This window comes from Sphaerodactylus townsendi, linkage group LG02, assembly GCF_021028975.2.
Source record: "Sphaerodactylus townsendi isolate TG3544 linkage group LG02, MPM_Stown_v2.3, whole genome shotgun sequence".
NCBI lineage: Eukaryota > Metazoa > Chordata > Lepidosauria > Squamata > Sphaerodactylidae > Sphaerodactylus > Sphaerodactylus townsendi.
The window spans coordinates 62,280,310-62,307,501 of NC_059426.1; the positions used below are offsets into that span (position 1 = coordinate 62,280,310).

At 41.5% G+C, this 27,192-nt stretch overlaps 1 protein-coding gene across 1 annotated transcript in view; it reads left to right on the forward strand.

Annotated features, from left to right (window-relative positions):
• CNTNAP5 (contactin associated protein family member 5) overlaps positions 1-27,192 on the forward strand; it is a 512,649-nt gene that overhangs the window by 246,264 nt on the left and 239,193 nt on the right. Inside the window, exons 8-10 of the mRNA XM_048484843.1 lie at positions 14,424-14,688; positions 15,927-16,076; positions 23,253-23,424. Of these exons, the coding sequence (XP_048340800.1) occupies positions 14,424-14,688; positions 15,927-16,076; positions 23,253-23,424 (587 nt within the window). The remainder of the gene's footprint in view (positions 1-14,423; positions 14,689-15,926; positions 16,077-23,252; positions 23,425-27,192) is intronic.

Below are 27,192 nucleotides of genomic sequence, written 5' to 3' on the forward strand. Positions count from 1 at the left end.
CATTGTTTTCCATCATTATCCTGTGATATTTTATAGCTTGAGGTTTTGTGGTTAATAATATATATTTTGATGTGAAGAGAGGAAGCCCTTCACTGCAGCAGGTTGGATTTGATAGGTTCCTAGGCTTGCAAGTTACAGGAAGTGTCCTATTTTAAGAACTGCAAACCACAGTTTAATAATGCATGGTAATACACACAATGGTCACCTCTAGCCCTAATTACTGCAACTCATGCTATGAAGGGCTACCATTGGTCCTGCTCTGGAAACTCCAGCTAGTGCAGAACACAGCAGCAAGGGTCCTTACCAAAACTTCATGGCAGGCACATATCTAACTGGTGCTCTGCCAGCTGCACTGGCTCCAGATGGATTTCCAGATCAAGTTCAAGGTACAAAGCCCTAAATAGTCTGGGGCTAGCATACCTGCAGTGCCATCTTCACCGCTACGTTCCTTGAAGATCATTGTGATCAACAAATAACATCTGCTAGTTGTCTCTGACCAGAAAGATGTCTGACTGGTCTCAACCAGGGCCAGGACTTTTTTTTTGCCCTGGCCCCAACCTGGTGAAACACTCTGTCCAGGGACCTGTGCGATTTGATGCAATTCAACAGGCCTGTAAGATGGAGCTGAACCTCCAGGCATATGGCTGAGGCATCTACAGTTACCATCTTAGCCAGGCATTTTCAGCTTGATCTCAGTCTGAACTTTAGTTTTTCTGACTTTCTGCCTACATGTTCTGGCTATTTGTTTGAATTTCTCTTTGGTAATGTTCAACTTTTCCCATTTCTTGTATCTTTTTTTCTTTTGCATTCTCTACTATCATCTCCCCTATTTCTCAAGTGGATTCTGCATGGTCTAAAAACAGCAGTGTGAAAATGGTGTAAAATGGTTTAAAACGGTGTAAAACATTTTCGCACTGCTGTTTTTGGCCCATGCGGAATTTAGACGCATTCCGCACATGCAGAATAATGCACTTTCAAACTGCTTTCAGTGCTCTTTGAAGCTATGCGGAATGGCAAAATCCACTTGCGAACAGTTGTGAAAGTGGTTTGAAAATGCATTATTTTGCATGTGCGGAAGGGGCCTTAGATAGGGTGCATCAGTTTTCAACTCTGTGGATATCTTTGTAATTTTGCTTGCAGGAAACCAAGACATTAATACTTTAAAATTTTATGCATATGCCAAAGAATACAAAGTTATATGGTGAGTTTTATATGATTACTTCATGGGTTAAATCCCTGCAACTCATTTCTGTTAAACCTTCCTTCAAAAAAAACCCCATACTGGCAGGTATTACAACAAGAAATATTGAGCCATTGAGGTGACAGCTCTACTTTAATTTTTAAATATGTGGCAAATTAGATTTCATATTTTTCCTCATATCTGTCTGAAATATGAATACATGTGCTAAAAGGTTTATTAGTTCCACTCTGTCCAGTGTTATATTTCCTTCCTTCCTTCCTTCCTTCCTTCCTTCCTTCCTTCCTTCCTTCCTTCCTTCCTTCCTTCCTTCCTTCCTTCCTTCCTTCCTTCCTTCCTTCCTTCCTTCCTTCCTTCCTTCCTTCCTTCCTTCCTTCCTTCCTTCCATTGCCCTGTGAGGCAGCATCCAAGTAGCCTTATTGTTTTGATATTATAAATACACACTTTGGCTGTGGCTCAAGAGACTGTATTTTCAGAAATTAACATGAAAGGTTGTCTAAATTCTGTTACAAATAACTTCCTTTTTTCGAGAAACGACTGTTTCTCTCTCTCTCTCTCTCTCTCTCTCTCTCTCTCACACACACACACACACACAGAAACCCATATTCTTATAGTCTGTTGGAGATAATAATATTTAATTCATTTGGGTCCAGAATACCTGCAAATTGACACAAAGTGTTAAATTTGCATTAGTGCAGATTCAGTTTTCCACAGTGCCATTTATTTTGCTCGTTCTCAGAAAGGTATGTTTGAAAGATTAGCTTTAGTTTCTTTTTCTTCTATGTACAAAAGAAAGGATATCAAGTTATCTATATGTATTTGTCATTTTCTCTCTCATTCTCTTTTGATGCTTCCTTTTCATTTTTACTTTTGTTTTTTCGTTGAATGATTTATGATTTTTAAAATTGACTGTAGAGTTGTGCCTTTCCTCTGCAGTCCTGCTTCAGCTACTGAACCAGGTAATTAAGTGATAATGTTCAGTTGCTGCAAGCAAAAAGGCTATAAAATCTTTTGTTGCACTGTTGGCCAGTGACCTAAAAGCTTTGGTGACTCTGCTGAAAACTCAGATAAAGAAAATTCAGAATTGCTTATCCAAGCATATTATCTACCAAGTCTCTCACAGGGATGAAATTTCACCCTGATGAGTGCTTTTCTTTTTGTTAACTGATATATTTCTGGTACATGAGTTTTCAAAGGAAAGAATTCAGCTGTGGACATATCTGTTCTTTGATCACCATGGGTGACTTCACCTCATTTTATTTGAGAATATTAGCTGAGTTATGTACAAAGGATTTTTCTGTATTATGACATGGGGGTGTTTTTCTTCAAGTATTCACTTTTTTGAAAAAAAAGCATGTTGCTCTCTTGTTTGATCACTAATAAGTTTGCCAACCTCCAGGTAAGTCCTGGAGATCTCCCAAAATTACAGCTGATCTACAGATTTAAAAAGATATGCTTTGGAGGGTAGAATATAGGGCATTATACTCCATAGAGATCCCTCCCTCACCATACTGGGAAATCTCCAGGAATTTACCAACACAGAGTTCATGATCCTAACAACCAAGGAAAAGGGGGGAAAACTTTATGAAGGAACACTTTTCTTCTTGATTGATTGATTGATGCTAATAAGAAGTTTTTGAAAATCAGCATGCAAATAGCTACTTATCCCCTTCTTTCTTAGGAGATGCATGACCATTCTTTATTGGGCTGTTTTTATTTATTTATTTATTTATCATTTGCCTTTCTCACTGAGACTCAAGGAAGATTACACAGTGAAAGTCAATAAAGCAGCAGGATGGGAGATCTAATAAAGAGTGCAATAGGATTTGGACTGCTGAAATCTGAAATAGAGCATTAATATAAGCATAAACATGGCAATATATTATCAAAGGTTTTCACGGCTAGAATGAACTGGCAGTTTGGGGGTTTCTGGTCTGTGGGGCCATGGTTTGGTAGTTTTAGTTCCTAACGTTTCACCCGCATGTCAACCACAGATGCAGGCAAAACATTAGGAGCAAAAACTACCAGAACATGGCTACATAGCCCAGAAAAGCCACAATAGCCAATAAACATTACACTTTAAAAATACAGAAATTACGTAGCAGGATCATATTTACAGCAGCAAACTGCACACAAGATTCATGTGTTGCACTTGTGTATCACAAAAGAGTAAAGGCATGTTCTTTTGTGACTCAAGTTAGGCTGTTTCCACACAGGTGGATAACAGCACCCCAGGGATGCTAAAAACGCGCAAAGGACCAAGGTTTTTCAACAGTGGCATCTTCCACCTGCTGCTGTGCAAATGGCAGCAGGTGGAAGGCGCCATCCCACCCCCACCCCTTCCCCCAATGCCTTACCTTTGTTTACTGGCTTCTGGTGCATTGGAAAGGCCAGGGGACACACACCCCTGGCCTGCGACTCCAGAGCTGTTGCTCAGGCCAGGGGTGTGTGTCCGCTGGCCTCTGTGATGTGCTGAAGCCAGGAGACAAAGGTAAGGCATTCAGGTAAGCCCATTCACTTCAGCTGATTTTCCTTTTTAAATATCTATGTTCAAGAAAGCACCTTCAGTACTTTTTCAGCTATTAACATAGCAATATCAGTAGAGGAAGAGGAGGCACTACATTTAATTGGACACGGGTATATATCTCTAAAGTTCTGTTATATTCATCACTCGCTATCAGATTAAACTTTTCCCCTATATTACAGTTATTCTCAACTAATTAATCAGCAGAATGGGCAAGATACATATTCCACACTCCTCATTGCAGTGTTGTTGCTGAGATCTCCTACTGGTTAGACTGTAAAAGATTTCCCAAGGGTTCTTTTGGTTAGAGAAAACAGGCTTCCAGATAATGCTGTTTTGGTACCCCTAAAAATACATTTTGCCCTGCAAGTGATATTGTATGTCAAAACATTTTCCTCAAGAGTTCTCCCTGCCTTGCAATGATTTAAACTAAACAACTTATTTCTGCTTTGATAGTTTCAGCAATTGACTGCTTGCAACAAAGGTAGTTCCGCTGTTGCCTTGCCTCTCCTGAAGATAGCTAGTGACAGAACTCCTGTGAGTGAGGGTCAGGATGATAGCTTCCAAGGTAATGTTAAATATCTCAGTTTAATTGCCTGAATTTAGGAAGTTCAAACTGTAATAACAGCAGCAGGATTCCCGTTGGAGTAGATTTCACTACCTGTTAAAAGAATCGTTAATCAGACTGGAAACATTGGACTCGATGGAGTTCTCAAATGCCAGATGAGTGCTAGATGGAGTTTTTAGGCAGCTATACACATCTGATCTTCTGGTTTCTCTCTAGAGGCTAGAAACTTCCTTTCTGATTTCTCAGCCTGGGAAAAGTTTAGTTTTCAATTAAACTGGGTTCAGTTGTAATATCAACTGTTTGAAAAAAGGCCCTAGGGATGAAGCAAGACCTGATTTAATTTTCCAAGCAGTCCTTCAAATCTTATCTATTCTTACCATCATTAGACATCTGATGAAGAGCTGAATGGCTACGCAATGAATCACTACCATATTGATGCAGTGACAATATCATACATGTTCAGCCACATCTAAAATGTCTGTGACATAATGGGTACAACTTACCTTAGCAAATGTTGTCAGTAGTATACAAAGTGGAATGAATTGATGAAAAGGAGAATTTAATTGAGCATAGCAATGATTTGTGAGGTTCTTATGCATTCTTACAAATGGATGCTAGGGGTATGTGTTGAGCTATAGCTAGGCAGAAATTAAACCAAAAAAAATAGCTATTTTAGATCACCTTTGGGAGCTAAAACCCTTCCCAAATGCTAGAAATAACCAGGAATAATATGATTTCTTTGCCCCAGTGATCCTGTCCAGGGCCATGATTCTTTTTTTTTCATAATTTTGTCAAAAGACTCTCCTTCCAGCCCCTAATTTTATTTATGTCCCATCTTTTGGTACCGTATGCCTCCAAACGAATCGTATAGAATCAGACACCAATATGATAACACATCTATTTAAAAACATAAAGCAAATATAAGAACAATAAGAAGCCATGAAATGGTCCAAACCATGCAAGTGTGTTTTAACCATCAGAAATTGTTAACGAGAGAGCCAAATGCATTTCCCATAGGAAGTTGTTCCAAAGTCTTGATGAAACCACTGAAAAAAGCCTTGCTTGAGCCTATTGTCACAAAGCATGTTTTTCCTAGCTGATCTAAGCATCTGGGCAGATTAACATCTAAGTTTGACACTTTTAAGTCTTTAGAGATCAACAACACTTTATTTTTCCAGATGTTTATTTGAAGTAAATGTAAATAGATCAGTGTAATGACCAGCACTATACAACAACCAGCAAACCTCATTTGAAACCTCATTTGAACTAATCTCCTAATCCATATACCATATATACTCATGTATAAGTCGAATTTTTCAGCACATTTTTAATGCTGAAAAAGCTCCCCTCGGCTTATATGCAGGTCATTAAAAAAATTTGTGTGTTTTTACTTTGCCGGCCAGCAGGGGGTGCAGTTTTTATGCTAGCGGCACCAAAATTTTAGGGTACCCTCAGAAGACTCTCCTGATGATACCACCAAGTTTGGTAAAGTTTGGTTCAGGGGGTCCAAAGTTATGGACCCCCAAAGGAGGTGCCCCCATTCCCCATTGTTTTCAATGGGAGCTATTAGTAGATGGGGCTACCCTTTTGAGGGTCCATAACTTTGGACCCTCTGAACCAAACTTCACCAAACCTGGCTGGTCTCATCAGGAGAGTCTCTTTATAATACCAGCCAGGTTTGGTGAAGTTTGGGTCAGGGGATCCAAAGTTATTGACCCCCAAAAGGGATGCCCCATCCCCCATTGTTTACAATGGAAGCTAATAGTAGATTTTTCATTTCTGATAATATTCCTCTTAAAATCTAAGTTGGGTTACATTTGGACATACAGATGATGATGAGGAATCCAGTTTTGAAGGATTTTAACTCTTGTGTTTTAGCTTGGTTGCTGGTTGAGCTAAGGTTTTTGTACTTTTAAAGTTATTGTTGATACCATATTTTTCTTGTTGACCCTCTTTTCCACTTACAGAGCCAGTTTACTGTTTTTCTTTGAAATAAATATTCAAAAACATTTAACCTACTGATGCCTCAATTGATGCTGCCTTTCCCACCCTCGACTTATACGCTAGTCAATAAGTTTTCCCAGTTTTTTGTGGTAAAATTAGGTGCCTCAACTTATACATGAGTATATACGGTAACCTAAAAATGTCTTCTCAATAATGTAAAATAAATAAATAAATTTGGGTGCTGTGTGGTTTCCGGGCTGTATGGCCGTGTTCTAGCAGCATTCTCTCCTGACGTTTCGCCTGCATCTGTGGCTGGCATCTTCAGAGGATCTGTCACTTTGCATATGAGCAACACTGTTGCCTGAATATTCTGATGTCTTCTCCTAACAATTTCAGGTAGATGTGAAGTAACATATTGGTCAACATTGGTCAACATAGAGACCAAAGACCACAGGAAGGTCACGATAGCTCCATCTCCTAAACCATGATACCCAAGAATGACTAGAACCACCAAAATATTCCCTATGGTAGTCTTGGGAAGATGGTCAATGGATATCATGGTTGATGCTGAGACATCAAAAAATTTGGAAAAGATAGTCTCTCTTCTATGTAAGTTGTCAGTTAAATAGATCAAGGCAGTTTCAGTATATATATATATATATGAATATTTTTTAAAAAATATTTGTTTAAGAAAATCAAGCAAGTAATTGTAATATAATAAATGAAACCAAACTCTCCCTGACTTTACACTTTCAGAGGATTCTTTATAAACCTCTTTTCTAGAGCACATTTAATTTATTTATTTCTGAATTTATTTATTTCTAATTTATTTATTTCTGCACATCACTGAGCATTCAGATGAGTCCTACAACCTGCTGGCTTCAGAAGATAGCTTTAGATTTGCTGCACCTTTTTCTTTAAATTTAATTTCCTGTTTTGTGTATGATCAGCATTCCATGAAAACTAGTGACAAAACTCCATTTCAGTTTAACTGAGAATAGTTTTCAATTCAGTGTAATCTCATGGGTTTGTTCTGCATAGCACAAAAAGGACATCTGTGGGATGCCCCTTTTCAATTTACACACTGAAAATAAGACATGGCTTATGGTGTGCTTTCCAGAGAGCAAAGGTGTCAGAGGGGATAGGAGACTGTTTCCTGCCCAACCATTTTGCTGTCCAGTCAGTTTCACCCTCAACTTGCACCCAACATTTTGTGTGCAGCTGAAAGGAATTCTCCCTGCCACCATTTGCTGAAGGTTACCCCCAAGACATTTGCTCTGCAGGCTTCTGATCCTGGGTGCCTTTTCAGCCCAAAAAGCACATACTATATATACTCACATATAAGTTGAATTTTTGAGCACATTTTTTGTGCTGAAAAAGCCCCCCTCGACTTATACGCGAGTGAGGTGTATTTTAAAAAATATTTTAGGGTTTTTACTTTGGCAGCCATCAGGGGGAGCAGTTTATAGGCTAGTGGCACCAAAATTTGAGGGATTTTTCAAGAGACTCTACTAATGATACCACCCAAGTTTGGTAAAGTTTGGTTCAGGGGGTCAAAATTTATAGACCCCCAAAGGGGGTGCCCCATCCCCCATTGTTTCCAATGGGAGCTATAGTAGATGAGGCAACGTTTTGAGGGTCCATAACTTTGGACCCCTGAACCAAACTTCACCAAACCTAGGTGTTATCATCAGGATAATCTCTTGCTGATACCAGCCAGGTTTGGTGGTTTTTGGTTTAGGGGGTCCAAAGTTATGAATCCCGAAAGTGGGTTCTCCCATCCCCCATTGTTGCCAATGGAAGCTAATAGTAGATGGGGCAACCCTTTTGAGGGTCCATAACTTTGGACCCCCTGAACCAAACTTCACCAAACCTGGGTGGTATCATCAGGAGGGTCTCCTAAAGATACTCTGAAATGTTGGTACTGCTAACATAAACATTCTTCCCCTGACCAAAAATCCAGTTTTGAAGGATTTTAACTCTTGTGTTTTAGCTTGGTTGCTGGTTGAGCTAAGGTTTTTGAACTTTTAAAGTTATTGTTGAGACCATATTGTTTTTGTTGAAAAGAGCTAGTTTACTGTTTTTCTTTGAAATAAATATTCAAAAACATTTAACCTACTGATGCCTCAATTAAGGTAATTTTATTGATATCTATTTTTATTTTTGAAATTTACCAGTAGCTGCTGCATTTCCCACCCTTGACTTATACGTGAGTCAATAAGTTTTCCCAGTTTTTGGTGGTAAAATTAGGTGCCTTGACTTATATGCGGGTCAACTTATACATGAGTATATACGGTAGTTGTACTCAGCTGCCTGATGTTCCATGCTCAAGAGTGCTTCCAAGGGGGAAATTAGATGATGAAGCTGTAGAACAATGACAATGTAAATGAGGCAGTCGTCAAAGTTATTAGTCAGAGGAAGAAGCATTAAGTTAGTACAACACTGGGTGGCAAGCACATTAACACATCCATTGTCTTCACCGGGGTGTATGGTCCAGGGCTGGAGATGGGAACTATTTCCAGGGTGAGGTCTTGTGTTCACTTCATTCTTTCAGGAAGGATGTGAGAAAGGCATTGAACAAGGCTGGTTTGGAGGGAAACAAGTCCAGACATAGTTCTTTCTCCTTGTGGGTACACTGAGCCAATTCGAAGAATGAGTTTCTCATTTGGGCACTGCATTGCTAGGCACCTCAAGGGTTGGCTGAAATGGGTAGAGCCACCACTGTCCTCCAAACTGGGTTCCCTTGGTCCACCACAGATTGGCAACAAAATATTCTTCAAAAATATGCCTTGAGCTAAAAGAAGGACATTTTGGGAAGAAAGCTGTGTGGAGTACCTTTCCTCGGCACATTTTTAAGCATTCCCAGAACATCTTATTTCGGCAATGGACCACAGTGTGCCTACAGAATTTTAGCTTCCAAACTGTGAATTTGGGGGTAGATTCTATGACTGACATTCATTGACCTATCATTTCCTAACTCGTTTTAACTTGGCATAGGTTCTACATCCTGCCATTGCAGATTAGCATTCTTACCCTACAACCCTACAGAGATCAGGCCATCTGTTATATGAACTTTAACTAAGTTCTAGTTGTTCTGATATATGGAATGAATTTCATGTTCTACAGTGTTATAGTGTACTGGAATAAAAGGCAGTCTTTCAAATAAACAACTGTCACATTCAATAAGTGATGTCTGGCAGCCTTACCTGGAACATGCCCAGCATCTAATTATGATTAAGTACAACAGTGTAACTGACATCTTCACATCTGATGGAACAATAAGTCCATTATATTTTATATGGATTTGATTAGCTTTTGTTTCCATACTTGAATTCTAATAATTCTCTCTGTGGTATAGATAAGAAAGCTGTTTCCATTCAAACTTGGGTCATGGGAATATGCCAGTTTCTTGCTCTGATATACTTAGTCCTGCAATCTAGGAAAATAAGCAAGACACCATTGAATCTTTTGTTTTGTCTAATGATGAATTAAATGTATTTCCAGAAATGTAATTTCCACTGTCAAATAAGAAATTTTCAAACATATTCAGAGATAGGATGTCAATCGATTTGCTTGCCTTATCTTCTCAACATAGAAATCACCAAGTGCCTTACAACTTCCCTACATATCAGTTATCTTTTGTTAATTCTAACACTCCTGTTAGAATGAGATCTTAGTTCTAATGAGAGGCATGAGGAAATCTTTTACATGACAAGGTTTATCAGATTTTAGCTGATGTTTCATAAAGTGTCTGAGTTCAAAAGTAAGTGGGTTTCAACTCTCCCCTCCCCCAAAGCTTGTATGGGCTTTGAATAAGATGTGAAAGTACATTTCTTCCCCTGCTTTAATTGGTTGTTATAGAACTTGGTGGAATACAGTATAATGGCATTACCAAGAACAAAGACACTGGGTCTTTTGTTTCCATTCAAGAGAACACTTAGATTTGGAAGAATATTGACACCAAGAGTCAGATTGAAAGCTCCAAGTGTATCCCTACTCCATTGAAGTGAACTACCCACTAGGTTATTTAGCAGCTGAAAGTTGTCTAATAGACTTAAAGCCTTTAGAAAATAATGTACTCTGGAACTGAGGCACATTCCGCACATGCAGAATAACGCACTTTCAAACTGCTTTCAGTGCTCTTTGAAGCTGTGTGGAATAGCAAAATCCACTTGCAAACAGTTGTGAAAGTGGTTTGAAAATGCATTATTTTGCGTGTGCGGAAAGGGCCTGAGTTTTTTTTTTTGAAGAGGGTTCAATGGGATGGGGAAACAAAACACAATATTTAAGCAGCTTCACAGAAGCTAGAAAAATATACTTTTAAAAATCAGTGTCGTAAAACATGATATGCTGTGTGAGATATTGATTAAAACAAACATGTTGTTCTGTAGAAAAATCCCAAAGAAAAGCCACATAATCCACTTTTTTCAAGCAGATGTTTGGCTTGATATGCTTGTTCATTTGGATCCCACCAATCAGAAGTTGGCAAAAAGCCATACTTTCCAGGGCACGTGTTAATAACTGAAGACAATGGGGCATGGAAGTACACCAGGGATTCTGTGGCTGAAGAAAGTATGAGTGATAGGCAGTTCCCTAGGACTCTGCCGTTTCATGGACTATCCATTGCTAGTCTTCCCTCAAAGAATGTTGGGACACATGTTAACTTCTAAGTTGGTGCTGTATTCCAAAAGGGAACATTATATCACAGTAACAATAGCAGACGCTTGAATACTAGAGTTGGAATTGAAATAGTTGAAATGAGAAGAGCTTGTGGCTGCAAGACGTGGGGTTAGTTAAGACCAAGGATGAAAAGCATGAGAGAGAGAAAGAGGGTACAAAGAATGATAACATAAAGAAAGGAAGTTTCAGTAAAGGAGGCTAAACAAGGGTAAGTTATTACTAACCATGAATGAGAGGAAAACCTTGTATAATTTCTTTTTGTAGCTTTGCATTTTAAGTTAATCTTCCCACCCACTTGCTTTTGAGAGAGAGAGAGAGAGAGAGTTGGAGGTGGGTGCGTGGGTGGGTGGGAGGAGAGGGATGTGGTTTTTTTAAAGGTGAAAATTCAATCATGTAAACACATGTTGGGCTTCATTTGATCTGCCATTTTCTTCAGCTGCTTTTTGGAAAGACTGCCACTAGTGCATGAATGCCACCTGTCTGCCCACAGACTGAGAAACTGCAGCACAGTAAGGCAATGTCTCAGCAATGGAGAGGGCTCCTTTTTCAGCATAGCAAGTTCAAATAACCTCCTGCCTTCAAAAGCTTTGCTTTGCCTTCTCTTTCTTCACCCCAAACCTGGCCATCTCACCATGCTATTTGGCCTCCAGATATGTTTTCAGTATCTCTTCTCACTAATAAAGTTGATCATTCTTGGGTATAACAGACTGCATGCGGCAAGCATGGATAAGAAGCAGTGGATAACTGGCAGTTGTGGGAAGCTAGTCAAAAGCATGATGGGATGTGAGTTATCTTCTCTAACTCCTCAGTGTGGCTGGTGGCTTTCAGTGGTATGACAGACTGCATGTGGCAAGCATAGATAAGAAGCAGCGGATGACTGGCAGTTGTGGGAAGCCACTCAGACTGGACTGGATCAAAGAAGCATGATGGGAAGTGAGATCTTCTCTAACTCCTCAGTGTGGGTGGTGGCTTTCAGTGGTGAGGTAGGATGTTGGGTAGAATGCAGCAGCAGGAAAACACCTTCAATCACTTTTGATTACATATTCTGCATTCCTGGTGGTGACATTGGGAGGACAACAGACATGCAATGCTAATGGACTAAAAAGAATGTAAATAATCTGTTTAGGATGCCAAATACAGTTTAAATGTATTTGCGTGGTGCGGTTATTGTTAGCAACTCAGAGAAAAACGCTATTAAGAAATAGTGGCACAACCTTTTCATACAGCTTTGTATTAAAGCAGAGAAAAACAAGTCATTTTAAAGCAACTTTCTTTTTGAAACTAGAGCCCTTTTTTTGCTGGAAAAGGTAAAATGATAACTTGGTGAATCCCTAATCCTCCTAGTTCTATACCAAACAGATATTTCACAGCTCAAAGGGATATATACGTGGGAGAAGTACTCAGCTGGATTTTTATTTTGAAATTGGAGTTGAAATGGCAACTATTGGAATGTTTGTCCATTTACTATGAAGGTTACAGTTTCGTGTACAGACATCCACAGATATATTTCACAATGTGAACATGACAGTTTAGCTGTCTTTTCAACCAGGTGTATATACCTGAAAGGCCAAGAGGCACGTTCCAGACTGAGAAAAAGTCAGTAGCATAGCCAGATGGACTGACTGAAGCCTACTATCTGCTGCTGAAGACAAGAATGGCAGATACTTAATGAATCTAATCATCTTCACAGCATGAGTTAATCTGTGTCATGATTCTGCGGAACAAACCTTGAAACATAAAAGCAATCCCCACCAAACCAGAGACATTTGTTAGAAATCCAGTAGCCATCCTGTGCATTTGTCTTCATTCTTATACATGTTTGGATGCAGAGGTATGTTTTTAGCACAAAATGTTTAGTATTGGAATGATTTTCATAGAGAACCCTAAACTCCTCTTTATAGTTCCCTCATTTGACTCCTCCTATCACAATCCATATTTGATTTGATTAATGTATACCTTTACACATACCCGGTTTCTCTGCATGGTAAGGAGTTCCAGGGATATCACTTACATGGGTTGGTTCCCTTTGAATGAGAGAACATGGGAGATGCATAGCACTTTTGTCATACAATATTTGCTTAATTTATAAGTACAAAAGCATGGTATAGGTGTAAACAAAGAATTGTTCCCACACGGCAGCAGATCTGCTACCCTGCATCTGGAAGGAGGGAGAAGGAAAGAGTGCATCTGCACCCTCTGCGTGCTTTAGTCAGCTCCTAGCAGTCAGTCTGCTTCTCTTTCAGTCTCTGCCAATTTCTAAATGGCACTGTAATGGTGAAGAACATTTCTTTTTTCCAAAATTCACTGTTTTTTTCAGATATAGCCATTGATTCCTCATATTCTCTTTTGGTTCTTTTAAATGAGGAGTTCTCTTTTATTTCTCTTTAAAGAGAAATCATTGCATCTTTTTGTAACTTCAGCCCTTGCAGATAATATTGCACAAAGTGAAAGAAAAATGGGGTTAACCTTGGAATGTGCCAGCAAACCAAAAATAAAAAAGAGGGGAAAATAGATGTTGGGTGACAGAGTGCTAGTGCAATCCAAAGGGAGGGGGGATTGCTTAAAAGGCGGCTTGACCCTGACACCAATATAACTGCCTTTTGTACCAGCATAAGGGGTATTACGCTGGTGTTGTGGAGGTACACAACAGTGCAACGCCTAGGCATCAAGTGCATCAGTGCAGCCCCTGTGCTGAAGACCACACTATCCCTAAAGGGAGTGTTCTTAGGGGCAGAGCCAGATTTAGTTGGCTTTCTGAACCCTTTTGGACCAGAAATGCTCCCAGTTGCTCCTACTAACTAATGTCAGCATAATATGTGGTGCAGGCTGCACCAGGGGTGTACCAGCCTAGGGACATGGGGATACCCATGTCCCCGGGCTCATGCCTTTCAGTCCTATCAGGGGGTGCTGGACACCCTCCCCCCACGTGGGGAACCGGTATGTGCCCCGCTCCCTCCTGGTCTCCCTGCTGGCTGGCTTCTGCCCTCCCCAAGCCCTGGGGAGAGCAGCAGCCAGCCTCCAGGGACGCGCCCAGAGAAGTTGTCTCCTGACACCATTTCCCCCCCATACGCCTCTGTGTGCAGCCCATTGGGCTGCACAGACCACTTTCACAGAGGAAGGGGCAGTGTCCTGTCAGCTTTATGCCCGTGGCATAGCAAGCCTCTTAGGCAGTAGTGTGGCTGCACCATGGCTGTGCAACTTACTTCCTTTCTTTGGCTTGCACTGTACAGCTTTATTGTCATGTAAAGCCCTAAACTGTGCAAGCTTCATCAGGGGGATCAGAGTTAGTTTGTGCTGACTTTCTCTACTTTTACTGAATTTTGGTGAGGATCAGACTGTACTATATGACACAGTGTTCATTCCAGTGTATGCATTTCTTTTTTGCAGAGTGCTAATCAGAAAAAAGAAGGGGAAGCGGAACCAAGCCTTCTTCCTATTAAGAAATGTTTCCCTCCATTTTTTTAATTCATTTATTTATTTTCTTTCTTTTTTTCCCCTTTACATTCCAGGGTAATGTGACTTTTGCTTGCTCAGAGCCACAAATCACTCCCATCACCTTTGACAATTCCAACAGCAGTTACCTGCTCTTACCAGGCACCCCACAACTTGATGGACTGTCAGTAAGTTTCCAGTTTCGAACATGGAACAAGGATGGCTTGCTTCTGTCCACAGAGCTGTCAGGAGATTCGGGTTCTCTCTTGGTATATCTCCATCATGGCCGGCTGTCACTTGTCATCCAGAAAGGAGCAGAGCAATATGTGGGAATCAATGCAGGTAACAAATGTCCACTAGAAATGCTTTGTATTGTACCCTCATTTCAAATATTACAAGAACTTAGAACATGACATGTAAAATGTCTCATTTGTTTTAAGGGAAAGCCTAATTAGGCAATCCAAGCTGACAACCATCTTTTAATTGCTCTGCCAAGTTTAGAGAGTGGGACAGTCTCAATAAATATGTAGGTTTGTGGCTGATCTGACAAATTATTTGCTTGGTATTTGTGTAAAGGACACTGAATTCAGTGATGGCAGTTGGAAAGGCAGGAAATTTCAACCTCCTCCTCTTCCTCACCAAACTCCAATTCAGAAATGTAGAGGAACAGCCATGTTTTTCTCTCTTTCAGCATAACACACTAAAGTTCTGTTTCATCATAAAGATTGATCAATTTATTGCAGAATGAGTTTTCATATTCAGGAGATCAATGAAAGAATCCTTCTTTAAAGTTCCATAAAATGATTCGGCTACAATTTTAAGTTCAAGTTAGTGAAGCATGCTTTTTAAAAATAAACAGTTCTCCCTCATTGAACATGCATTTTTCCAGCATAAAAATCAAAATTCACAAAAGTTCAAATTAATCCTAAACATATTTTCTTGAAGTTCTGTTTCTTGACCTACCTTACATCAAATTAAATGATGATGATGACGATGATGAAGTTCCATTGAGAATAATTAGCCATCCAACAAAAAGTGTCCAGTGTTGGAACAGGGATACAGTTTTCTAATCTGCCCAGCCAGGATGACCAAACTTCTTTTTGAGACAAAATCTCTCCAGTCCAGTCTTTTAGATTTATTTGATTCTCAGGTTTTATTATTCCATATAACATCAGATTGTGTGTATGTATGTGTGTGAGTGTGGGGGGTAGTGATATACATAAAGCAAGCATGCATACTTGGCTTCTTGTAGAAAGTTGCAGACACAGATTTCAATTCACCTTTTCATTGGCTGTGGTGGTTTAGAAAAAAAAATACCCACCTTGAGAGCTTCTCATGGGGTAAGAGGGGTACATGCAAAGCAGAGGAAAAATATATAAATCAATATCTGGCCTTGTTGAATAAATATAGAAGCTTGTTTAAAGAAGCTCCCTAGATCAAGGTACAATTTTCAGCTGTGTTTAATTGTTTATGCCTGATCGACACTTTTGTTATTCCATCGAAGTCCACTTATTATTCACAACTATTTCTCTTCCTCTGTGATTGGTTCATCTGTTTTGTCCTCCTTGTTTATTTCCCAGGCAGCAATCTATATGATGGCCTATGGCATTCAGTTAACATCAATGCTAGAAGACATCACATCACCCTAACTCTAGATAATGATGTAGCATCTGCTGTTCATGCAACCACTGTCTCACAGATTAATTCTGGGAATAGCTACTATTTTGGAGGTAAGTTTGTTCCAGGGGAAGACACTGTTGAAGATAATCTGTTTAAAGGCAGGGTGGGGGTAGAGTGATATGTTATTTCTTTTTAAGTTGTTAAAACTGAGCAATTATAGAATGAAACCTCCTAAAAATTGTAAAACAAAAATTTAACTGTGATGAAGCTGCTTAAATTTCCTTGGATCAAAGTTCAAAGATGCCTTCAAAATGAATTTTAAGAATTTCTGGACGTGGGTCCCCACTCCCCCGAAGTGAGAATTTGTAAGGGAGGGAAAAGAAGTACAGAAAGATAAAACCTTGCTTTTCTCTCTCTGCCCCCTCTCCATTTCTCTGTAAGCTTGTTATTTATTTTTAGGATATTTCTGTGCTGCCACTTCTGAATCCTGCTCAAGGCAACTTACAATTACAATCAGCACAATATTAACAACAAGCTTTTAAAAACAACTCTTAGAGATTTTCACTTGTAATTCTTTAATTGCCAATAACATCTTCTCATAGAGACATCCTTCTCAGGCTCACCATCTATCCGAGAATTCACTCCAGTGCTCCAATTATTGTGCCAAGGATAGGAACTCTGCTGCAGAATTATAGTTGGCAAAAGGGAGATAGGAGCCATCAATCTCCCAGCACAGAATACTCAAACGCTTAGTTATGTTAATGGTTTGCTAATCTGGGACCAGATTATTGCATCACTAACCACAAAACAGGGCAAAACCTTCCAAGAGTATGCAGTTAAGATGACAGAAATGGGTGAAGGAAGCAGTTTTTTTCCCAATCATTTGTGCTGTATCAGTTTTACTTCCATTTGCCCAAGGGGTTAAAGCCTCTGGTAAAAGACAGAAGCAAAACATAGCAAATCAAAATAAAAAGATGTTGGGGAAACCTGCAGATTTCATTGATCAGGTGCTAAATAGGGTTGGAATGGAATGGAGGACTTCTCAGCCATTGAGAAAAAAGAAGAGGTCCCTGAGGAAAGCAGAAGGAATCTTATTCTAAAAGGCAGAGGGCTTGCAGATGACTGACTTCACATACTGGCATGTACTGTTGAGCTGCTGAATGTAACACAGGGATTGAGGCAACAATTCTAGGCCAGGTGTGTATAGGAGGAAAGGAAAGGCAGATGTGAGGCACAGAAGAACATCAGCTGAGGCTCTAGGTTATTCAAGCCAAAAATTGTCATGCACACTTTTAATGACAAAAATATGCCACATGATCTGTTCTGCTCTTTTGAAATTCAAGAAGTTTCAGGCTGGTCATCCTATATTCCTTCCTTTGACTGAGTCTCTGAGCTAAATCCAGCTCCATGGTTAAGATCCTCCTCAAACATAAGCCTGACACCTGCTTCTATATTTTCAAACATATGTATCTGTCTAGGATCCAGTTGTATATTTCTTGTGTAGACAAGGCAATGTAAAAAACAGAGATGTTTTCATGCCAAATATAAGGTTGAAGAATCACACTCACCCTGTCATGCATTTAAATAAAACACATTGATTAGTTTTTGGCCTTTGCATTTGATGATGCATTGAAAGCTCTTTCATTTCTTTCAAGGGTTCAGAATTTTATTTTTTGTTCTTAACTGTGATCTTTTGGGGTTTTATTTAATTGAAAGTTCATTGTTGATAGACACATGAAACTAAAGGTATGGCAAGCATTTGTGTGATTCAGAGGCCATATGATTGAGATAAAAAAAGGAGGCAACAGTAGCACATGAAGCAGCACATGAAATAAGCACCCAGGTGTTAGCACGCTGCCTTCTGTATAACCCCCCACCTTGCGAGCTCAAATCTCTTTGATCTGCAGAAGCAAATGTAAACAACAAGGGGGAAGTACAGCATGCATTTCTACTGGTTTCAATGGAAGCAGCAGAAATCATTGGAAGCTTAAAATTCATTTCTTTGTAGGCATGCAGGTGTTGCTCACAACAGGGCCCTTTTGCATAGAAACAATCTACTGATATCTTCTGATGCAGTCTTTGGCTCTCTGCTTGGAATTCTGGAAGAACAGTTTGCCCCAATTTAACAGTGTTTGGCTTTAGTGGCTCTGTTTCACATGTGATGGTATCACTGTTACCATCTTTCAGGATGCCAAGGCATTAAAGACTTCATTTTCATGTAATCTTTTACACCTCTGATATTTCAGTGCATTTACTCTGGGTTCCTTGGTTATATTCAGGTTGTGTAATGCTCTGGATGACATTTTCATTTTCCCAGCACTATTCTCCCTAAGTATAACAGCACTGTAGCCCAGATGCTGACATAACCCTTACAAGCTGGCATAAAGCTCAGTGCAATCGAAATGCCATATTGAAAAAAGGTGGCAAAAGGTTTCTAGGGCATACCTTGGCAGCTGATGGCATAAAGCCACTGCCTGAACATCTGCCTGCTATACTTGATTGCTATTGTCAATGAACTGAGCTAGTTTACAGCCAAATATATAGATGCTTTCACACTGTTCCTGTTTCAGCGTGCATGGTAAAGAACTGTGGAGAGTAGACTAGAGCTGTCTTGTGTACTCTGTGGCGGATTCTTCATGGGTCCCAGGAGCGACAGGGTGCCGGTGTACATGACCTGGAGCCATTTGCACATTTGTGTGTGGGTGGCCTGGTGCTGCTGTGGCCTGCGATGGCACCTCTGCATGGATGCGTGCAACTTTTTTTCATTACCTTCTCCTCCCTGCGCAGCTCCATCAGGATGAGGAGACATGCCCCCATGGCCCTGGCAGCAGCCCAGGGGTCGGGGGCAGGGGCAGTGTCCCCTCGTCCTGATGGAGCTATGTAGGAAGGAGGAGGTAAGGTTTTTTTAAAGTGGCACACCAGAAAACAGCGGCGTCCACCCGGTGCCATTTGCTTGGTACTGGGTGGATGCCGCTGTTTTTCAATAGATTCAAGAAAACACCATGGGGGGGCGGGGGCGGAAGAGCGGCGCTGCCTTGATTTGGAGGCAGCAGCCGTTGGAAGTTCCCCCCCACCCAACCACCATTTTTACCAAGCCCACAACGGTTATTTTGGCCCGTGTAGAATCCACCTGTGTCTCACCAAGCCCACTGTTGCCCACAAACTATGCATTGTGGCCTGCCAGAGATCTGATGGTAGTTTCCCCTGGTTTTTCAAATGCAAAGCATTTATTTAACTTTTAGTGAACCTCCATACTAAAATACTAGTGTAAATCTGAGTTAGGTACAATTGTCTTTGTTTTTGTTTTGTTTTTCAGTAAATCTGTATCAAAGGTCATTGTTGCTGTTTGATATCTAACGTTGTAATGGTAACACTTTCACAATACTAACCTTAGCAGAGTTACAACCTCTAAGCCCACTGTTGTAAATGAGTGCAATTCCGCTTACAGTGGCATTGTTAAACAGAAGAATCTTTTTAAAATGTCAGTAACTTGGCAATGTGCTCTCTAAAGAGATAACTCCTCTTTCCCCAAAAGATGCCAGGAAAAAATCAATGGCCTCAGAGGACCTGCAGAACATTTCTAAAAATTGTGTTGTCCTCATTCCACAAAGTGGGAGCTAAAATAGAAAAGGTATGGGCTTTGGTTGATGCCAAGGGGAGTGCCTTATCTTGGGGACAGCCAGTGGGTGGCAGTCTGAGGACTGCAATTACCATAAAGAGACTGAATCATAAATGCTAATTTTTGTTAAAATAGTCAAATATGTTTGGTGTAGATAAAAGGAATATTGCATATGTTTCAGTTTCCCTTCACATTTTTTTTCAAAAACCCTGAAAAATGTGCTTGTCTTTTCACCTTCTACTACTTCAAAATTTCCATTTTATATCTCTAGCTCCCAGAGTGTTACCAAGTAAGAGTCTCAGAGAATGTCCCAAATAATAAGATGGGAATACAAAACAGATTTTTTGAGAGAAAGTAGACCTAACCATGGTTCCCTAGGAATCTATGGCACCTTCCGCACATGCAGAATAATGCACTTTCAATCCACTTTCAATGTACTTTGCAGCTGTTTGGAATAGCAAAATCCATGTGGAAACAATTATGAAAGTGGATTGAAAGTGAATTATTCTGCATGTGAGGAAGGGGCCTAAGAGTTGAGGGTAGTGGCTTGAATCCAGACTAATGTTTTCATGGGCACAAGGTTTCTGGCCATGGAGTGGAACTTCCATACTATCCCTTCCCACTGTAACCTCAAATGCCTCCCAAACTGCTTTTCAGGGAGGGGAGTGGAATCCCTGTTCTCTGGGGAAAATATGAGGGGTATTTGGGGCTGCAGCAAAATATGAGAGATACGAAAAGTGCTCTCTACAGGTGGAAATCATTCTGCCCATGGAAATTGTGCTCTGAATCCAGATCTGTATCGCAGAGGCGTACCTAGGCAAACTGGAGCCCTGGGCAAAACCTGAGTTTGATGCCCCCCCCATGGGCGGCCACCCTCCCCCACCATGACCAAGCAATGATTTTTTACACCAGGTCGTTTCAAAGTCACCATCACATTATAGAACAAGCCCCAACTCACAAATCTGAACACAGCAATGGGCCATGCCCACAGCAGAAATGTTTTTTTAAAACAATTTCAAAATGCTTTCAAAATGTTTTATTACTGCTATGAAAACATTTTATGGTGTTGTATCCAGTCCCCCCAATTGGGGGAAACAGCATCACTTTCAATGGCCGTTTCCGCATGGGCGGAATATGGTGGCCTGGGAATGGCCAAAAGGCCGTCCCCAGGCCGCCATTCACACAGGGGACGCAGCTGCTTCGCAGCCGCACCGCCCTCGCGATGCCCGCCCGGCGCCAAGCCGGCGTTTCCAGAGTGCGCTGGGAAGCGCACTTTTCTGGAAACGCCGGCTGGAAGCTGCTCCCCCCCACTCCCTCCCTTCACTTACCTGCACTCCGGCCCTCCGGTGTGTCGCCGGGGCCTGGGGACACGCCCCCCTGCTCTGCGACACGGAAGCAGGTGCGCAGGGCAGGGGAGGCGTGTCCCCAGGTCCCGGCGATGCACCGGAGGGCCGGAGAGCAGGTAAGTCAACCGGGCAACGGCGCCCAGCGGCGCCGTCTTCCCGGTTCTTTCTGGGACCGTCCATGTGGTCAGAAACGCCGAACCAAGCCCTTCCGCCTCCGTGCGGAAAGGGCCAATGTTATTTAAACTGGGGACCCCAGATTCTCCCTTTAAGGTGGATTTAAAAGAAGAATCTGGGCTCCCTAGTTTAAACAAGTGATGCTAGAATCCACACCCAAGCAGCATCATTTTCAATGGTGTTTAAACTAGGGAGCCCAGATTCTCCTTTTAAATCCACCTTAAAGGGAGAATCTGGGTCCCCAGTTAAAACAACATTGAAAGTGATGCTATTTTGGGGTGGATTCTCCCCCACTCTGAAACAGCATCCCTTTCAATGTTAAAACTGAGGACCTCAGATTCTCCCTTGAAATCCATGCTGAAGGGGGTGGATTTAATAATAATAATAATAACCTTTATTAGACATTGAGAGAATAAAAGAAAGAAAGAAAACAAGCATTGGCAGGAAGGGAGTCAATTTAAAAAGAGAATCTGAGGAAATTTAGGGGGTGCCTGTTGTCAGGGGTGCAATTATTAAGATAGCAGCACCAAAATTTCAGAGTATCTTTGTGAGACCCTACTGATGATACCAGCCAGGTTTGGTGAAGTTTGGTTTAGGGGATCCAAAGTTATGGACCCTCAAAGGTGTAGTCCCCATCTCCTATTAGCTCCCACTGGAAACAATGTGGGATGGGGGCACTCCTTTGGGAGTCCATAACTTTGGACTCCCTAAACCAAACCTCACCAAACCCGGGTTGTATCATCAGGAGAGTCTTCCAAAAAATCCCTGAAATTTTGGTGCTGCTAGCCTAAAATTTGCACCCCCTGCAGGCCAAAAACGGAAAAAACACTGAAAATACAAAATCATCCGCAAACGAACCTGCAATTTTGTCGGCCACTTTGCCCAATGGGAGGAACGCCTCTGCTGTATCGGCCTGTGACAACTCTGTGAGTTCCCTATGGGCTAGTTTGTACTGATAATGGACAACTGACATTTTCTGTGTACAGTGTGGAACAGGCAGTGTTGTAGAGTGGTTAGACTAGAACTGTGGAGACCTGGGTTCAAATTCCCACTCAGCTGGTTCTGGGTGACTTTGGGTCAGTTACTCTATCCTGGGCTAATCCACTTCATGTGATAATCATGAAAGTAAAATGTGGAACAGGAGAGCCATATCTTCCATGGAGGAAGGATAGGATACAAATATGATAGGATAACCGTTTGCACTGCAATCCTAAGCAAGGATACACCATAGTAAGTCCATTGAAATCATTGTGCTGAATTCTAGTTAAGACTGCATAAGAATATTATTCTATTATTTGTTATTTCTTTACCACTATATATTGTACATTGAGTAAAAGTGAATAATGATCATATTTAGGCAATTACCTACCTGTCCTTAACAGCTCTCTCCATAAATGTACTTCTTTGTCAGCCTGGTTAGCTTTTTGTTTCCTATTTCAGGACTATGGAGCACTGTTGATTGATTTGCTACCCCTTCTCATCCTTGTCAATGAGATGAGGGCACAATGGGATAATTTTGTGTGCACATCTATGCGATAGAAGTCATTATGAATGTGGGTGTTTACTTTCATGGCATGGTAATGGAGGACTTTGAGCATAAAATGTGGTCACATGTGAACAACAGAATTATGTTGTGCTTTGGGTCTGAAGGAAAGAGTTAAATATCTGGTTGGTGCAACTCGGTGTTAACAGCATGACTGGCATGAATTTGATTTAGTCAAATATTTATACAACCTAATCAATAAGCTGTGTTCTGAGGAAGCTAGCAATCACTTTTGAAGTGATGACTTGATATGTTCCATGCTCCATCGTTGTCACATTTCTTAGGTGAGGAGCATCCTCTTAGGTGAGGAGCATCCTCCAAAACAGTTGCCAAGGAGACCCAGGCTCCTGTATCTTTCAACAGAGCTCTTGCAGTTGAGTGGTACCCTGCAGGTCTGATCCACATCCCACTGACTTCCACTGAATTCTGTCACCATTATTGCCTGGTTTCTTGTTATTGTCTTATATTGTACTCCAGCACTTGCACTGAGCAAGCAGTGAAAAACTAGGAATAATTAGACCTTCCATCAGTGTGTCCCCAAGGAAATAAATTACCATTTAAGTATTCTTCATTTATACTCTTTTCTCTTTTCTTTAACCCACAGGGTGTCCTGACAATTTTACCAGTTTGAAATGTTTAAATCCCGTTATGGCTTTTCAAGGCTGCATGAGGCTCATCTTTATTGATAACCAACCCAAAGACCTCATTTTAGTTCAGCAAGGCTCCCTGGGGAATGTTAGTGATTTGCGCATTGATCTCTGTGGCATCAAAGACAGGTAATTATTCCCTCTTCTATTCATATGATTTGTTTTCTTTTCAGCTAAGCTGCTTATAAGTAGTGTGCTGTATGTGTAAATTCTAACCTATCATGATAATTGATATTAGGTATAATAGGGTGAGTTGGGAGGGGAAAAGGCATGGTATAGATCAGATCTTGGAAGCTAAGCAGAGTTGGTACTTGCGAGGGAGACCACCAAGGAAGACTCTGCAGAGGAAGGCAATGACAAACAACTTCTGCTTCTCATTTACCTTGACAATTCCTTGCTGTGGCTTAATGGCACTTTATATACACATATAATAAGGTGGGTTAATGGGAGCCATTGCTGTGTACATCCAGGAAATGGTAAACTGCATGGTAAACTCTACATGTCAGACTATGGGAGACGGAGTATGCAAATTGAATAAAGCTGCAGATTGATGTAAGAACTAAGTTTTAAGCAGAAACATTATTTGATTGCTTTGAAGTTTTAAAAGGAAGGGAAAGCAAAGGAGATATTACTTAAATCATCAAAGGGTGCCATCTCCTTAATGCACTTGCTGTTTTGTTTGAACAGATCATTTAGGAATTGCATGCTATGGTGTTTACCCTATCATTTTTGCAATGTAGGTGCAGAAAAATCCTCCATATAAGAAAAATTACAGAATTCAGGGAAGCATCTTTGAAGTCACTTAGTCCAGTCAGCTGTACAAACTTATTACAGACTTACAAATAGCTACCATAATTTAAAATTTTGCCTTGTCACCTGGAGTGGTTAAGAATTTCCTTAAGAGACCAAGCAGACTAGCAGGCTAGGCTTATTTTTAATGTATTGGGGAATTTCCTGGTGAACCACTACCTTGAAGCATGATTGTGAGCCAAAAGTAAATAATGCTGGGCACAAGTGGCATGGGCAGCACCTCAGAGGCTACTTGCCTGAGACCCTGCCAGCAGCAGTGATGAAGGACATTTTTCACTTTGTTTTCTTTTGTGTTATGTTGTCCAGTGTTAAGCAAAGTAGCCCTTATGGGGTAACTCAGCTAGGCCCCTTTCCGCACGGAGGCGGAAGGGCTTTGGTCGGTGTTACTGACGCCAACCCGACGACGCCGGGACCGTCCGCATGGACGGTCCCAGAAAGAACAGGGAAGACGGTGCCGCTGGCCGCCGTTGCCCGGTAGACTTACCTGCTCTCCGGCCCTCCGGCACGTCGCCGGGGCCTGGGGACACGCCTCCCCTGCCCTGCGCTTGCTTCAGCGTTGCAGAGCAGGGGGGCGTGTCCCCAGGCCTCGGCGACGGGGCCGGGAGGGGCCTGTGGAGAGCAGGCAAGTGGGAGTGGAGAGAGTGTGTGGGGGAAGCCTGGATGCAGCTGGCCATTTGCGCTGGGTGGCAGCTCAGCCGGCTGATGCTTCAGAAGAAAGTGGCGGCCTACTCAAGCGCACTCTGGAAAATGCCAGCTTGGCCGGGTCAGGGAGTGGCGCTGGGCTGGGCGCTGGGTTGCGCATTGCAGCTGCTCTAGCGCCTGGGACGAGACAAGCTTGCCATCCCAGGCCACCATTCACTCGTGGAAAGGGCCTAGGCTTTTTCCTGGGTCATTGTAATGGCTTAATCTGTTCCTGTCCAGTGGTTTTTTATGAAACTTGGTTCTTAATTCCTTTAGGGTCACAAAGCAAAGTGTGGGCTCATGGACTAGGGAAAAGTTTCATAATGTACTGATTTTTACAGACTTACCATTCCCAAGAAACGTTCCTATATTGTACTTGAAATATTTTTGGAGTATGAAAAGGGTGTTTGCATCTTGCATTTACCCATAGGAATATTGTCTCATAAAGTATGTGTCATAGGCATGTGGAAACATTCCTCTTAACATTCAGATTTTGGCAACTGATTCTTCGTCTTTGGTCCTCTGTGCAGTTCCACAGTTGGAACTGCACATGAGCAGGCTGGCTAGGAAAGAACTTTCTAACTCTCTGGAATGAAAGGGTACTGCTCCCCTTCAACTTGTACACTGTGTTTCCCAACCAAATTAATGCACTCTGTTAGAGAGGAGTGCCATTTTCCCTCAGCTCTCTTCTCTCCACCAGACTAAGAAGACACCTTCTAACTTCACTCTATTCTGCTCTCCACATCTTTGATCTTTCAGTCTACTTTCATCTTCAATCCCATATTTAGATTTCTTTGGTTTAGATCCATGTCTGGGTTTCTCTCTCTTTCTTTTGCAAAAATAAAATAAAGTCTATTGTTGGTCAGCCAAGGGTCCTAACCAAAAGGTGTTTTTCAAAAAGTGCATCCCAATGTGGCACAAAGTTGCCACAAATTGATGAGCACTCTCATCTACTTATGGGAATCTGGGGGAGTCACATAACATGAACTCATGCCAACATCAACAATTCATTCCAAAACCCAGGAGTGATAAGGCTTCCTGGCTAAAGCAAGGTTGTAGGAATGGCTGGCATTGAAAAAAACAACAGCTACCAAGCAAGAGGTTGGCACCAAGATGGAATTGTCAGTCTCTGTTCACTTGGTTCTACTCCCAAAAAAGCAAAAAAAACCCTAGGCACATCTGAATTTTCATGTCTGAAGCATTTCAAGAAGCTCCCCTCAGTTCCATCAACAGCAGCATTGGAACTGGTATTAGTGGAGGAGGAATCTGTCCTGGTTCCATGCACTTCATCTCCAGACCTAGTGGAGGAGGAACCTGTCTTGGTTCCATGCACTCCATCTCCAGACCTAGTGGAGGAGGAACCTGTCCATGTTCCATGCACTCCATCTCCAGACCTAGTGGAGGAGGAACCTGTCCTGGTTCCATGCACCATCTCCAGACCTAGTGGATCTGGATGTATCCATGTTGAAGGGAGAGTTGCTTAGGGTACCACCTCTTCCTTTAGTTCTAGTCAAGAAAGGGGCCAACCTGCATCACAACATCCAGCTCAAGTAAATTCCGATGTAACCTCAGTATGCTATGATGTCAGGATGCTCTAGTTGGGAGGGGGAAAATGTCTGGGAGTGCTTTTGCTTTTGCAGGTGCATTGCTATTTACTGGCTCTGGCCTTGGAGTTCTGCAGATGGGAAGGGCCTCCAGGCTGAACACTTCTGCCTGTCTCTGTTCCCATGTGGGGGTGGGGATTATGCTATCCATATTGTCACCGCTTACTGAGACACAGAACTGAGAGCTAGAGAGTTCTTTGACTAGTCTGGCCAGCACATTCACAATCCATGTGTTCCTGCATGGAGGGATCAATGAGTAATAGTTAGCATTGAACTTGAAGAACCCATTGACAGAATTTCATGGAATGTAAAGTTTGAGAGCAGTTTGGAGCATGATGAGATATCCATTGCTCCCATGTCCCAGAAGGTATACAAAGGAAATGAATGACAATTAACTAGGCCACAGCTTTATTAAAGAGCTAAAAATGGGATGCTTGTTCAATTAAACAAGCTTCATACCCAATGCCAATCTCCACCACTTTCCCTACAGGGAAAGCTCCCAGCTATTTGATCCATCTTTTCATGGATAAAAATACCTCAGCTCACCGCCGTAAATTCCAGATTATCTGGCACCTTGAAGTAGGTTCATGTGGTTTACACAAAGATGTGTAGCTTACAAAAGATGAACCCCAATCACCAAATAAAATCCAGATGAGCCCCAGATGACCAAATGCTCTCATGAGACTGCAGTTCCACTTCAGAAAACAAAACATGTAACATTAAAATTATCTCTGAATCTGGGCTTTCACAATTAGAGAAGAGAAACATGTAACCTTCCAGTGCACCTGCACACAAATGGTAA